Source organism: Mandrillus leucophaeus, unplaced genomic scaffold (genome assembly GCF_000951045.1).
Source record: "Mandrillus leucophaeus isolate KB7577 unplaced genomic scaffold, Mleu.le_1.0 Scaffold582, whole genome shotgun sequence".
NCBI classification, from domain to species: domain Eukaryota; kingdom Metazoa; phylum Chordata; class Mammalia; order Primates; family Cercopithecidae; genus Mandrillus; species Mandrillus leucophaeus.
The window spans coordinates 166,363-181,839 of NW_012106275.1; the positions used below are offsets into that span (position 1 = coordinate 166,363).

Genomic DNA, 15,477 nt, shown 5'->3' on the forward strand with positions numbered 1-15,477 from the left:
AAAAAAAAAAAAAAAAAAAAAAGCAGGATTTCTGTACAAGTTAACTCTTCTAGGCAGCATCTTAAACAGCATAAAATAAAAACAGGCCAGGTGAAGTGGCTCATGCTTGTACTCCCAGTGTGGACAACATAGTGAGACTCCATCTGTACAAAACTTTTAAGAAGATTAGCCAGGTGTGATGGTGTCTGCCTGTAATCCCAGCTACACAGGAGGCTGAGGTGGGAGGATCACTTGAGCCCAGGAGTTGGAGGCTGCAGTGAGCCATGATCGTACCATTGCTCTCCAAACTAAGCAACAGAGTGAGACCTGGCCACTAAAAAATTTTTAAAAAGAAAAATAAGGCCAGGCACAGTGGCTCATGCCTGTAGTCTCAGCACTTTGGGAGGCTGAGGCAGGCGGATCACCTGAGGTCGGGAGTTTGAGACCAGCCTCACCAACATGGAGAAACCCCGTCTCTCTAAAAATACAAAAAATTAGCTGGGCATGGTGGCACATGCCTGTAACCCCAGGTACTCGGGAGGCTGAGGCAGGAGAATCGCTTGAACCCAGGAGGCGTAGGTTGCAGTGAGCCGAGATCGCGCCACTGCACTCCAGCCTGGGTGACAGTGAGACTCCGTCTCAAAAAAAAACAAAAAAAAAGAATGACATGGTTCGGTAGATACAGCCACGGAAAGGTAGTCACTATGTTTTGTGAATAAATAGGTATTGCTAAACTATGTTCAAGAAGCGATGGACCAATTTGCACCACCAACATATTTGGGAATGTCTGTTACTCCACACTCTTGGGAACACACAGTAGTCTCTTTTTAATCTTTGCAGTCTAATAGGTGTATATCAACACACACACTTAAGATTCCTTTATTGTAATTATTGGCTGGGTGCGGTGGCTTACACCTGTAATCCCAGCACTTTGGGAGGCCGAGGCGGGCAGATCACCTGAGGTCAGGAGTTCGAGACCAGCCTGGCCAACATGGTGAAACCCCATCTCTACTAAAAAGACAAAAATTAGCCGGGTGTGGTGGTGGGCACCTGTAATCTCAGCTACTTGGGAAGCTGAAGCAGGAAGATCATTTGAACCCAGGAGGCAGAGGTTGCAGTGAGCTGAGATCACTCCATCGCACTCCAGCCGGGATAACAAGAGCAAGACTCCGTCTCACAAAAAAAAAAAAAAAAAAAAAGATTTCTTTATTGTAATTACTAAAGTAGTAAGGAATTACTGCTCTCCATCCTTCTAGTCCACAAAGCTGGTGGGATAAACACTGGTTATTTTGATGATGCATTTGCACAAGGAGGTGGGTAAATCAAGATGGTGTTCACACAGCTGTCTCCCTCCAGATGACTTGGTCACTTCTCCACTCTTTGGGCTGAATTGTGCCCCCCATATTGAAGCCCTAACCCCCAGTACTTTAGAATGTGACCGCGTTTGGAGATGTTATTTAAAGAGGTGATTAAGTTAAAATGAGGCTGTTAAGGTGGGTGATAATCCAATCTGACTGGCGTCCTTATAAAAGGAGGAAATTTGGCTGCAGAGAGACACCAGGGTCGTGCACACACGGAGCAAAGTCCCTGTGAGGACACAGGGAGAAGGCAGCCATCTGCCTGCCAAGGAGAGGCCTCAGGAGAAACCCACCCTGCAGACACCTTGATCTTGGACTTCCAGTCTCCAGGACTATGGGAGAATAATGGTCTCCTGTTGTTGAAGCCCCAGTCTGTGGTGCTTTGTCACATCAGCCCCACCAAACCAACACAGCAGGTATCTTTGATCCTTATACGTCCCTTCAGTAGGTCCCAGGGATTTGTGTTACCCAAACTGTTTCCTCCCAGATGGAAAACTGAAAGCAGGCAGAAGCTTTCCCCCTCATTTTCCTCTTGCTGAATACACCCTGCCCCGAAGGACGAGCTCTGGGCTGCTGCCTCCTGCTTTCCTCTTTCGGAGTCATTCTGCCACCGTGGAGATTTGGATTTGGGTGAGCTGTGCTGGGGGTGGGATGTGGGGCAGAGCCTCCTCATCCGAAGACAGGAATTTCTGATTCTGGGATTTCGGGTGTGCTGAAGGGTGCTTGTGCGGATGGCACGGACTCTTCTCTCTTCTTGCTGTAGTTGGCCTCTAAGAGAAACGCACCAGAAGCTCGTTCTCTGCTCTTTGAGACAGGCTTCTTCAAGCTTCGTGGCGTCTCTCTCTCTCTTCTGGGTCCCCCTACTGCACAGCCTACTCATACCCAGTGTCCTTGGCTGGCTCCGCCCTTCTCACGCGATTGGTGCTCTCAGATTCCATGCCTCTACGTTATGTTCATGATCTACTCTCTCTTGCCAACGCCAATGCCTAAACCTCCTCCTCGAAGCTAATGATTGACCCCAGAGTGGTGTCACAGTGTTGAATACAGGAATCCCTCAAGGTGTACAAGGAAGTCCCACCTCCCCTCTGAGCATCATCCCTCTCTCATTTTGCAAAAGAAAGGCACACCTCTCACTTACCCCAGACTGTTAACACCTTCCAGGCAGCAAAGGCGCAATTGAAAAGGTTGATTTACTGTGGGTGCTGAAGAAGGGAAATTAATCCTTTACAGATTGGATGGTTTGGCCAGGTGTAATGGTTCACACCTGTAATTTCAGAACTTTGGGAGGTTAAAGGGGGAGGATTGCTTGAGTTTAGGAGTTGGAGAGCAGCCTGGACAACACAGTGAGACCCTAACTCTATAAAATACAAAAATTAGCCAGGCATGGTGGCACGAGCCTGTAGTCCGAGCTACTCAGGAGGCCAAGGTGGGGGTTGCAGTGAGCCAAGATCGCGTCACTGCACTAAAGCCTGGGCAACAGAGTGAGACTCCCTCTCAAAAAAAATTGCATGGTTTCCAATAATTGGTTTTCAACAAAAGTAAAGGAGGATCTAATAGACTCCTCAACTGAATATTTCATTTAAAATGATTTTCAATGGTATATTTTCCTGGTGCATGTAATTGAAGCTTTCAAGGAGTTGAGTGATACTGTTATAACAACTATTTTTTTTTTTTCCTGTGACTTTCTGGAGTTTGGTGATGTAGGAAATTTAAAATGCTGTTTGGGGCCAGGCGCAGTGGCTCACACCTGTAATCCCAGCACTTTGGGAGGACAAGGCGGGCGGATCACATGAGGTCGGGAGTTCGAGACCAGCCTGACCAACGTGGAGAAACCCCATCTCTACTAAAAATACAAAAATTAGTTGGGTGTGGTGGTGCGTGCCTGTAATCCCAGCTACTTGGGAGGCTGAGGCAGAGAACTGCTTGAACCCAGGAGGCAGAGGTTGCAGTGAGCTGAGATGGCACCACTGCACTCCAGCCTTGGTGACAGAGTGAGACTCTGCCTCAAAAAAAAAAATTGTTGTTGAGGTTTCAGTGTCCATAGATATTTCAATTCATGAAACTTTTGTTTTATAAAGCAAAATCAACTTGTAATATTAAAATCTTCACATCTTTATTGCAATGCTCAGAATACAGGTGGGCTTAGGAGTTAGCTTCTTAAATAAGGTTACACATGAGGACGAGGCAGGTGGATCACCTGAGGTCAGGAGTTGGAGACCAGCCAGGCCAACATGGTGAAACACTGTCTCTACTAAAAATACAAAAATCAGCCAGGAGTGGTGGCCCTTGCCCGTAATCCCAGCTACTCTGGAAGCTGAGGCAGGAGAACCACTTGAACCCGGAAGGCGGAGGTTGCATTGAGCTGGGATCGCACCACTGCACTCCAGCCTGAGTGACTGAAGTGGGGTTCACTATGTTGGCCAGGATGGTCTTGATCTCATGACCCGGTGATCTGCCTGCCTCGGCCTCCCAAAGTGCTGGGATTACAGGCGTAAGCCACCAAGGCCAGCTAGTCTTTCTTTTTTTTGAGAAAATGTCTCACTCAGGCTGGAGTACAGTTGTGCGATCACAGCTCACTGAAGCTTCGACCTCCTGAGTTCAAGGAATCCTCCTACCTCAGCCTTCCAAGTAGCTGGGACTACAGGTGTGTGCCACCATGCCCAATTTTTCTATTTTATTTGTAGTGATGGGGGTCTCACTATGTTGTCTAGGCTGGTCTTGAACTCCAGGGTTCAACTGATCCTCCTCCCTGGGCCCTCCAAAGTGCTGGGATTACAGGTGTGAGCCACCATGCCTGGCCACATGTGGTCATTTATGACTGAATTCTTTCACTTAGCATAATGTTTCAAGGTTCACCCACACTGTAGCATGTGTTAGTATTTCATTCCTTTTTATAATTGAATAGCGTTCAATGTATGGATATATCTATGGATATAGCTATCCATAATCAGTTCATTTGCTGATGAACATTTGCACTGACTCCACTTATAAATCGGTTTTTAACTGTTAATTAACATTTGGCTCCAGATAAAGGAAAATGATCTAACATTGTGGTAAATGTCAAATTTATATGGCTTGTGAAAGAACGACTGTCAGAGATGGTGTCTTTTAAACAGTGGAGGAGGCAAGTGTATGCATTAGAATTGCTGAAAAACACTTTGGGAGATAAAGACAATTTTGGTTTTAAAAAAGCCAAAAAGGGGCTTTTTCCCAAGGTTTATCTTCCCTACTAGAATCTTCTTCCTACTAACTCAAGGAAAACCCTACAGGGAGTTTTAGATTATAAAGAAAGCTTTTAATGTTGATGTATTAAAAAATCCCCCACCTGGCTGCTATATACAGCCAAGTTTTGTTTTCTTGGAGACAGGGTCTCACTCTGTTGTTCAGGCTGGAGTGCAGTGGCACGATCACAGCTCACTGCAGCTTCAACTTCCTGGAATCACGTGACCCTCTGACATCAGCCTCCTGAGTAGCTGGGACTATAGGCACAAGCCACCACACCCAGCTAATTTTTGTCATTTTTGTAGAGATAAGGTCTCGACATATTGCCCAGGCTGGTCTTAAACTCCTGGGCTCATGCGATCTTCCCACCTCGGCCTTCCAGAGTGCTGCTGGCTTTGTACAGGCGTGAAGCACCACACCCAGCGCAGTCAAACAGCCAAATCTTCTTACAGTCTGAGTCTGGGGGTTTTTATACAACATTACATGAGTTAATGAAGTTTTTTTTTTTTTTCCAATTTGTTTTACTTCAATTCTCTCGCTTATAATCCAAAGAATCCTGGCAAATACAAAAAACAACTACTATAGGAGGTACTCTTGGGGCCTGCCGATTACCAGTAGAAGAGAGTTTTGTTAGAATCCTTCTTCACTTCTAGTCCCTGCCAACAAATATCCAGAAGGGAGAGTGCAGTAGGAAAAGTTAGGGAACCATCACAGTGATGCAGCTGGAATGCCATATTATCATAGAAAGACACTTAGAGGTCCTAGGGTCAGGTTCAAGTCTGAATTCCACTTAAAAACCAAAGAGGTCAGCCGGGTGCAGTGGCTCACGCCTGTAATCCCAGCACTTTGGGAGGCCAAGGTGGGCAGATCACCTGAGGTTGGGAGTTTGAGACCAGCCTGACCAGCACGGAGAAACCCCATCTCTACTAAATATACAAAATTAGCTGGGCGTGGTGGTGCATGCCTGTAATCCCAGCTACTCAGGAGGCTGAGGCAGGAGAATCACTTGAACCAGGGAGGTGGCAGTTACGGTGAGCCGAGATCGTGCCACTGCAATCCAGCCTGGATAATAAGAGTGAAACTCCCGTCTCAAAAAAAAAAAAAAAAAAAAAACCAAACCAAAAAAAACAAAGAGGCTGGGTGTGGTGGCTCACGCTTGTAATCCCAGCACTTTGGGGGCCAAAGCAGGCAGATCAAATGAGGCCAGGAGTTGCAGACTAGCCTGGCCAACATGGTGAAACGCCGTCTCTACTAAAAATACAAAATGAGCCGGGTGTGGCAGTGTACACCTGTAATCTCAGCTACCCAGGAAGCTGAGGCAGGAGAATCACTTAAACCCGGGAGGCAGAGGTTGCAGTGAGCCGAGATTGTGCCACTGCACCCCAGCCTGGGCGACTGAGCGAGACTGTCTCATCAAAACAACTGTATGAATGACATTTGCCTACTTTAATCGACGAGGGAATAGAGAGAGTGGATGAGAAACATGCCTAGTTTTATGCTTGAATCTAGAAGCCACCAATTCTCCCTCTAATCCTCTAGTGACTTACAGAGAAGTATGGATCTTTATAAACCACAGGATAACTAAACTTTACTGAAGCTAAAAGCTGGGGATTACAGAAACTGTCAATAATTAGAGGAACGTTTAATGACACTTCAAAGCATAAAGGATACTATCCTTCAGAAATGGGAGCTATACAGAAATCTTAACACACCAGATTATGATCACGATGATCAGAAAAGTCTCAAATCAGATATACAATATAAGGAAGAGATACTGCCTCGTTAGACTTGGGGAAGAGGTAAGTCACTTGACGCTGATCAGAAGGAGGCTGGGCAACTTTTACACAGTGGAATTTATTTATTTATTTATTTATTTATTTATTTATTTATTTGAGACAGAGTCTCGCTCTGTCACCCACGCTGGAGTGCAGTGGCCGGATCTCAGCTCACTGCAAGCTCCGCCTCCCGGGTTCACGCCATTCTCCTGCCTCAGCCTCCCGAGTATCTGGGACTACAGGCACCTGCCACCTCGCCCGGCTAAGTTTTTGTATTTTTAGTAGAGACGGGGTTTCACTGTGTTAGCCAGGATGGTCTCGATCTCCTGACCTCGTGATCCGCCCGTCTCGGCCTCCCAAAGTGCTGGGATTACAGGCTTGAGCCACCGCGCCCGACCCACAGTGGAATTTATAACCAAGGTTATAAACGGAACCCAGGTGATACACTTAGGCTTGTCCTCATGTTTCTTTTCCCCATTTTAACTCAGATACATCCAGCAGTCATGGCTTCAAAAGCATATGATCAAAGATTAGAAAACATATAACTTACTATTTTTTTTGAGACGGAGTCTCACTCTGTTGCCCAGGCTGGAGTGCAGTGGCGTGATCGTGGCTCACTGCAACCTCCACCTCCTGGGTTCAAGCGATTCTCTTGTCTCAGCCACCTGAGTAGCTGGGATTACAGGCGCGTGCCACCACGCCCAGCTAACTATTATTTGTATTTTTAGTAGAGATGAGGTTTCACTGTGTTAGCCAGGATGGTCTCGATCACCTGACCTTGTGGTCCGCCTGCCTCGGCCTCCCAAAGTGCTGGGATTACAGGCGTGAGCCACCGTGCCCGGCCGAAAACACATAACTTACAAAAATGGAGGTGATTCCTCATGTTGTCAGACAATACCAGCAACAACAACAACAACAACAACAAAGAGGTGGTGACGGTCAGAAAAAGAGCATAAAAAAGACCAAGATACCTATATGTCTCAGATATGCTACACTAACCAGTCTTGTTTTTAATGTCTCTATTTATTAAAAAATAGCAGATGAAGTAAGGGTGAGGTCTTTTTTGTCTTTTAGCAGTTTTTCTTTTGGGCCAAGTTCATGATAAAAAACCACCATGCAAACAGCAAATAATTCTTTCAAAACTGGCCCCATTTCTGAATTAGAAGGCTTCATTCCTCTTTAACCCAACAGATCTTGCCATTTTCTCCAAGCTGTACAGTTCCACTGGCCACCAACTGGAGGGCTGCAGGAAATGTTTTATGTTCTGCTACTTTTACTCTTTCAGAAAGAGTTGCAACAGTATCACCCCTCTTCACGGGAACAGCTTCTTGCAAAATAATTTGTCCAGCATCTACATCTTCCTGGAAAAGTAAGCAAAAGTTTTGAACATTACCTTCTAGCCAGTGTAATTTACATCTGACTACTAATATTATGTTGGTAGAAAAAGACATACTCACAGCTACAAAGTGTACAGTACACCCAGTAACTGTGACTCCGGTTTCCAGGGCTTGCTCATGGGCATTCGAACCCTTAAAAGAAGGGAGCAAGGATGGGTGGATATTGAGCATTTTTCCTAAAAATTAAAAAAAGCATAGCGGTCAGAATTTAAAAATCCTGGGTATTCTGTTAAAGGAATATGTTTTTCTATCTAGATCTGAAGTCAAACAGGAGTTGGATTCTGGGATGGACGTTTTCTTTGCCAAACACAGAAATGAGTAAAAGGAAGTAAGTTCTCATCCACAAAGGTCCCGGAAGTAGCAAGTACCCGCCTTGCACAGCCAAAGGCATGCTGGGATGCTCTGAACAGACACTCATGGTGACAGGAAGGTGGGGAGTTCAAGCTGATACCAGCTTGTTGCTGGCACATACTATTAAAAAGAAGCAAGAGGTTCTTACATAGTGTCTACGTGCTTGACTTCTAACCACAAAGTGACCTGTCCACCAGACAGATGCTAGATTAGTTCTGTGTGGCTCATGTCACCAAAGGCATTGTTGATTTTATATCACACCACAAGTGCTCTAACTACATTCACCTAAGAATACATAAAGTCTTTGGAGGGAAAATGCATTTATTGTCCAACTGTGTGACCAACTGTGTGCACACATACACAAACAGGATGCAGTCAAGGCTTTTGGGGAGAAGGCAGTAACATAGATAGTATGTGTTTTCTGGCAATAACCTCCTCCTTGCCAACGTCTGGCAATGGTCTATGTTTCCTGAGAGAGGATAGACTCTTCCTTTCGGGACATACGGAATCATTCTCTTTTGCTTCTAAAGAAGTAAAGGAAGGTTCCGAATATTTATTCAGAAGATGAAATATTATCTTTGGAGTAATATGAAACAAAACTAAGCTACATTAGAAAAAGTGATTAATTACAGCAAGCCAAAGTAAATGGATAGAGAGCAGGTTAATAAATCATCATTGGGTCATTCTTTAGAGTAAAACAAAGGAAATTAAACTGTGACCTGTGTTGAAGTATTAATAAAATATCACAGTCAAACAGGAGTTGGATTTCTGGGAAGGGTGTTCACTACTGGGATTGTCTGGCAAGTTAACTGTTCTGGAGACCATTTTCAATTGATTTCTCAATGTGATATCAAATAATTTTTGCTTACCATTCCACTTTCGGACAAAGGGGCCAGAAAGAATTCTCATGAATCCCGCAAGACAGACTATGTCTATGGAGAACTCTTCAAGGACTAGGTCAATTGCATTGTCAAATTCTACACGATTTTTATACAGTTTATGATTAATTACCTGTAACAGAAAAAGATAAGCACAACCTTTTTCAATGAATTACCAAAAATAATTAAAAACTCAACCTTTACACAGCCCATACTTCACTTCTTTGTAAAGATATACCTGATAGAGAGATTATTAAGAAAGGGACAGGATGAAGGAGAAGGCAAGGCCAGCACCCACCGACAATGGCAGAAGTCCAAAGAATAAGTGCCCCACAGACCAAGGTCCAGTGAGGGCAGATTATGAGCTTAAATATGGCCCACAGGAAAGATATTTTCCCAAGTCACTTACTCTAGTGGGAATACCAGCTCTTTCCGCTTTATCTAACCCAGCTACTGCGGCTTTGTTGGAGATAACAACATCAATTTGTGCAGAGCTATTTGGTTCCCGAGTACTGTCTATAAGTGCTTGCAGGTTCGATCCTGAGAAGGGAGAAAAACAACAGTGAGTTCATACTTTTTTTTGAGACAGAGTCTCACTGTCGCCCAGGCTGGGAGTGCAGTGGCATGATCTTGGTTCACTGCAACCTCTACCTCCTGGGTTCAAGGAATTCTCCTGCCTCAGCCTCCCAAGTAGCTGGAATTACAGGCATGTGCCACCACGCCTGGCTAATTTTTTTATATTTTTAGTAGAGACGGGGTTTCACCATGTTGACTAGGCTGGTCTGGAACTCCTGACATTAGGTGATCTGCCCACCTTGGCCTCCCAAAGTATTGGGAGCCACTGTACCAGGACTCACACTTCTTAAAAAAAGAGATGTGCTGTTTTGAATAGGGGACTGTCAAATTTTCTGAATAAATGTCTTGGAAAAGACTGGTGATATGTGAGGCTTCTAAATTCCCTTTCTCTTGGCATAGGCAACTAAAGTAAATATGGAAAAAGCTTCTGTATAGCAATGGAAACAATCAACAAAGTAAGGAGACAACCCACAGAATGGGAGAAAATATTTGTAAACTATCCATCTGACAAGGGATTAATAACCAGAATATATAAGGAGCTTAAACAGTTTATTAGGGAAAAATCTAATACTCTGATTAAACATGGGCAAGAGATCTGAATAGACATTTCTTAAAACACACAAATTGCAAACAGGTATATAAAAAGGTGCTCAACATCATTGATCATCAGAGAAATGCGAACCAAAACTACAACGACGTATTGTCTCACCCCAGTTAAAATGGCTTTTATACAAAAGACAGGCAATAACATGCTGGCGAAGATGTGCAGAAAAGGGAACCATCACACACTACTGGGAATGTAAATTAGTACAATTATCATGGAGAACAGTTTGAAGGGTCCTCAAAAATTAAAAAAAAAAAAGAGCTACCATGTGATCCAGCAATCCCATTGCTAGGTATATACCCAAAAGAAAGAAAATCAGTGTATCAAAGAGATATCTGCAGTTTCATGTTTATTCTCCATAGCCAAGATTTGGAAGCAACCTAAATATTTATCAGCAGACAAATGGATTAAGAAAATGTGGTACATCACATAATGGAGTACTATTCAGCCATAAAAAAGACTGAGATCCTGTCATTTGCAACAATATGGATGGAACACGAGATCATTAAGTGACATAAGTCAAGCACAGAAAGACAAACCTCACATGTTCTCACTTACTTGTGGGAGCTAAAAATTAAAACAGTTGAACTCATGATGATAGTGCAATGATGGTTATCAGAGGCTAGGAAGGGTACTGGGAGAGACAGGGAAAGGGGATGCTAATGGGTACAAAAATATAGTTAGAACGAACAAAATCTAGTGTTTGGTAGCATAACAGGGTGACTATAGTCAACAATAATATATTACACATTTTAAAATAACTGAAAGAGGCTGGGCGCGGTGGCTCACGCCTATAATCCCAGGACTTTGGGAGGCCAAGGCAGGTGGATCACCCTGAGGTCAGGAGTTCGAGACTAGCCTGACCAGCCTGGCCAACATGATGAAACCCCATCCCTACTAAAAACACAAAAAATGAGCCCGGCATGGTAGCAGGCACCTGTAATCCCAGCTATTTGGGAAGCTGAGGTACAAGAATCGTTTGAAACTGGGAGGCAGTGTTTGCAGTGAGCCAAGATTGTGCCACTGCACTCCAGCCTGGGCGACAGAGTGAGATTCTATCTCAAAAAACCAAACAAACAAACAAACAACACACTGAAATAATATAACTGGATTGTTTGTAACACAAAGAAAGAATAAATGCTTGAGGTGATGAATACCGGGACGTGATTATTACAGGTTGTATGGCTGTATCAAAAGATCTCAGGTACCCCATAAATATATATACCTACCATGAACCCATAAAAATTAAAAATTAAAAAAATTCCCTTCCTCTTGGGATAATGGATTAATAGATTGTGAAAAGCACGGATATTCCTGGATGGCCTCCAGTTCCATCCATATTGCTGCAGATGATGTGGTTTAGGATATGTAATTGCTCCTACAAATATTGTATCTTATGATCTAGCATTGTAGTAGAAACAGTATAACATTATGTCAAAACTGACTGATGAGAAATAAGCTGCTTAATTAAGCAAGAAAAATTGACCCTCTCAAGAACCACTATGCTATGACCATTACAATAGTTTCTTTAAAAAAATTATTTTTACATTTAGATTCAGGGGTACACACGCTTGTTTAGTACATGGGAATATTGTATAATGGTGGGGATTGGGCTTCTAGTGTACCTATTACCTAAATAGTGAACATTATACTTGATAGAAAAATTTTCAACCCTCACCCCTTCTCCCACACTTCCCTGTTTTGTCTACTGTTTCCATCTTTTTCTTTTTTCTTTTTCTTTTTTTTTTTGAGATGGAGTCTTGCTCTGTCGCCAGGCTGGAGTACAGTGGTGCGATCTTGGCTCACTGCAACCTCCGTCTCCTGGGTTCAAGCGATTCTCCTGTCTCAGCCTCCAGAGTAACTGGGACTACAGGCGTGCGCCAGCACGCCCAGCTAATTTTTGTATTTTTAGTGGAGACAGGGTTTCACCATGTTGGCCAGGATGGTCTAGATCTCTTGACCTCATTATCTGCCTGCCTCAGCCTCCCAAAGTGCTAGGATTACAGGCATGAGCCACAGCGCCCGGCCCTATTGTTTCCATCTTTATGTCCGCATGTACCCACTGTTTAGCTCCTACTCGTGAGAACATGCAACATCTGGTTTTCTGTTTCTGAGGCAGTTCACTCAGGATAACGGCCTCCAGTTCCATCCATATTGCCGCAAATGATGTGGTTTTATTCTTTTTTATGGCTGCACCTTACAATAGTTTCTTTGCTTTATTATCAACTTGGGCCTAAAATACATTAAAACCTTAAGATCGACTTGTAAAGCAATTAAACTTCTGGGAATGAATCCTGAAGAAATATCAGAGCTGGGTGTGGTGCTGCATGCCTGCAGTCCCAGCTACTCGGCGAGCTAATACGGTGGAAGGATTGCTTGAGGCCACAGCTGGAAGCTGCAGTGTACTATGATTGCATCTGTGAATAGCTACTGTACTCTAGCCTGGGCAACATAGCAAGACTGTCTCAAAAAGAATCATGATGATCTTGGCCATCGAATAAAAAAAAAATCAGATATGCATTTAAGAACATACTGAATATTTGCAAGAATGTTCATAGCAATGTTACTTACAATAGAGGGAAAAAAATCAGGCTACATCCATCTGAGAGAATACAATACTCATTACTTTACCCCTTTATCCATAAAGGTCAAACATAAACTTCTTCTTAATAATATAACAATAAAAATTCCTCAACTGTTTTCAGACTTTTCAACAACAAAGCTATGATACAAAATGAGCTGGAACTTCAATCTTTTCTGGTTTCTCTTTAACCGGCTTTCTGAAATCCTCTACTTTTTTCTTTGGGAGCGGTCTCAAATTCCTAAGAAAAGTGGAAATCCTAAGAATGCTGAAAAGACAAAGACAACCCTCATGATTCCCTGCAGTCCCTAGACTCTGCCTAGAGTATCCTTACAATCTCAAAAAGTGCAGGGAGGAAAGGAAGGGCAGTCAACAGCTCTACAGTGAAAAGGAAGCCATATCTCACCTGTTCCAGATATTAAGACAGCCACTCTGGCCTTTTTTTTTTCAAAAGAGAAATGATTTTTCAGGGAGCCATTCTTCAACACTGACCCATTTATTTGCATGCTTTCAATCAGATTCTTGACTTTCACACGTGGAGAACCTTCATTCCAAACATATTCATAAATAAGTAAAGAACAATTGTGAATTAACAGGAATAATGGAAAGAAAAATATTTTATGAAAACTTTAGGGTATATTTTATCCTGAAAATAAGATAATGCAAAGACTAAAATGAACAACACCTTTGTATCACTTAACACTATTCGTTCATAAAAACTTCCAAAAGGTGAACATACGTAATTACTTCAACTAAAAGCTACAGATCACATCACTATCTTGAAGCACATAGTGGATATATACAACTGCCTGCCAGTATTCTGCCCCTATCCCCCAAATCTTCCTAGTGAGACCACCCACAGTAGTGCCATGACCTCCTGGTCTGGGGGATAAGCATGTGACCCAGCAAAACCATTTAAAGACTTGATATGGGATGTTTTTATTGTAATGTGAGCTGAAGGATGTTATGTTTCCGGCATTTGGAGAACCCGCTTGAAAATGAATCCTACACAATAGAGGAAAGAAAGGCAGATATAGGTGAAGTCAACAAGGTCTGACTCTTTTTTTTCTGTTTTTTATTTTTGTGAATCTTCTCTGTATCATTCCAATTTTAATTTTAGTATATGTGCTGCCGAAGCGAGCATGTGACATCTTTGTTAGTGAATCTGAGTGGATTTTCTGCCCCTCTGCCAAGTTCTAGCACTTCTAGCAGACTCCTGACTGATACAGTACTTGTCAGGGTGCTCGCTATTCCTTGAATTGAGCTGAGTGACAAAGCAGAACCATGAGGTCTTGTGTGTGGGGAGATTACTTTGGGAAGTGATCCTGTGGGGTGTGGTTGTGCATGCATGAATGCTCAGAGTTCTGAGGCAGAAATGAAGAGATATGTGGTATTGCTGGGGTGGGTGCTGTCATGTTACATCTGTGTAAAGATAGTTGCCATAGCGATGGCTGCACTAAAAGGTGGGCAGAAAGCTTGTGAGGCAAGGCTGAGGTATAGCTAATATTATACAGCTAAAATTATATACCTAAAAATGAATAAGGAGCAAGTACCTTCGGCTCGTGCAACCACACTGCCAATCACCCAGGCTTCTTCCTTGTGCTGCTGGATATCCCTCAGAATCTGCGCTGTCTGCTCCTTTGATACCACAAGGGCAGCGCCAACCCCACAGTTAAATGTTCTGGCCATCTCTTCCTCAGAGAGTTGTCCTTCCTGCTGTAACCATGAGAAGACTTTGGGGATCCTCCAGGTCTGGGCATCTGAAAATAGACATGAATTGTTTGATTTTTCCTACCTTCTCACACAGAGTACAAAAGTATGCACATATTCAAAGATATGGAAATTATAATCAGGCTTTGCTATTTTATGTAGAGTAAAACTATAAACTGGCCTCTGAGAACTTTTTATTTGGGGATCCACTGGTACCTTAGACATTAAGAACATTTTTTGTTGACACACTTCGCCAGTACTTACAATTGAATGAGGTTTTGTGCTACATTAACGAACTAGACCCTTAGACATTCCCTAGTGGATTAGATAAGGCTAGTAGCTGAATTCCAGCAGAGGCCAGTATACCATCCTTTTGCGAATGTTTGGCTGAGTCTTTGCGATGACCAAAATGCACCCAAAGTACAATGCAAAACTAGATGGCTTGTCTACTTATTTAGAGAAAATGCATATACTACTCAGGAAAAGTTATGCTAATGGAATGCAGATCAACACCCTCTCCCTCTCACTCATTTTAAAATTTAGACTTCCTAGGTCTGCTATAAGAATACATTCTCTCGGTGGGCGCGACTGCTCATGCCTGTAATTCCAACACTTTGGGAGGCCAAGGCAAGCGGATCACATGGTCAGGAGATTGAGACCATCCTGGACAACATAGTGAAATACCTTCTCTACTAAAAATACAATAATTAGCCAGGCGCGTGCCTGTAGTACCAGCTACTCGGGAGGCTGAGACAGGAGAATCGCTTAAACCTGGGAGGTGGAGGTTGCAGTGAGCCGAGATGGCGCCACTGCACTCCAGCCTGGTGACAGAGCGAAATTCCATCTCAAAAAGAAAAAAAAAAAAAGAGATTCCCCTCTCATCTTCACTAGTGACTTATTTGGCTGCCAGAATGTTCTCTAAAACCAGGAGAAAGAGTAGACAATACTCTAAAAATATTTACCCCAACAGATAAAGAAACACCATGAATCCAGAGAGATCGATGCTCTAAAATGTAAGTCTCTTGTACAGGAATTATGTTACTAAC

The 15,477-nt window shown here is 43.2% G+C and overlaps 1 protein-coding gene across 3 annotated transcripts in view; it reads right to left on the reverse strand.

Annotated features, from left to right (window-relative positions):
• Positions 1 to 7,310: 7,310 nt before the first annotated feature.
• Positions 7,311 to 15,477, reverse strand: part of GART (phosphoribosylglycinamide formyltransferase, phosphoribosylglycinamide synthetase, phosphoribosylaminoimidazole synthetase) — a 37,487-nt gene continuing 29,320 nt past the window's right edge. For all 3 annotated transcript variants that reach the window (XM_011999119.1, XM_011999120.1, XM_011999118.1), the window contains exons 17-22: positions 14,275 to 14,481; positions 13,128 to 13,265; positions 9,370 to 9,500; positions 8,952 to 9,093; positions 7,792 to 7,907; positions 7,311 to 7,695 (exon numbers count right to left, since the gene is read on the reverse strand). In XM_011999119.1, coding sequence (XP_011854509.1) covers positions 7,504 to 7,695; positions 7,792 to 7,907; positions 8,952 to 9,093; positions 9,370 to 9,500; positions 13,128 to 13,265; positions 14,275 to 14,481 — 926 coding nt within the window. In that variant the 3' untranslated portion in view covers positions 7,311 to 7,503. The remainder of the gene's footprint in view (positions 7,696 to 7,791; positions 7,908 to 8,951; positions 9,094 to 9,369; positions 9,501 to 13,127; positions 13,266 to 14,274; positions 14,482 to 15,477) is intronic.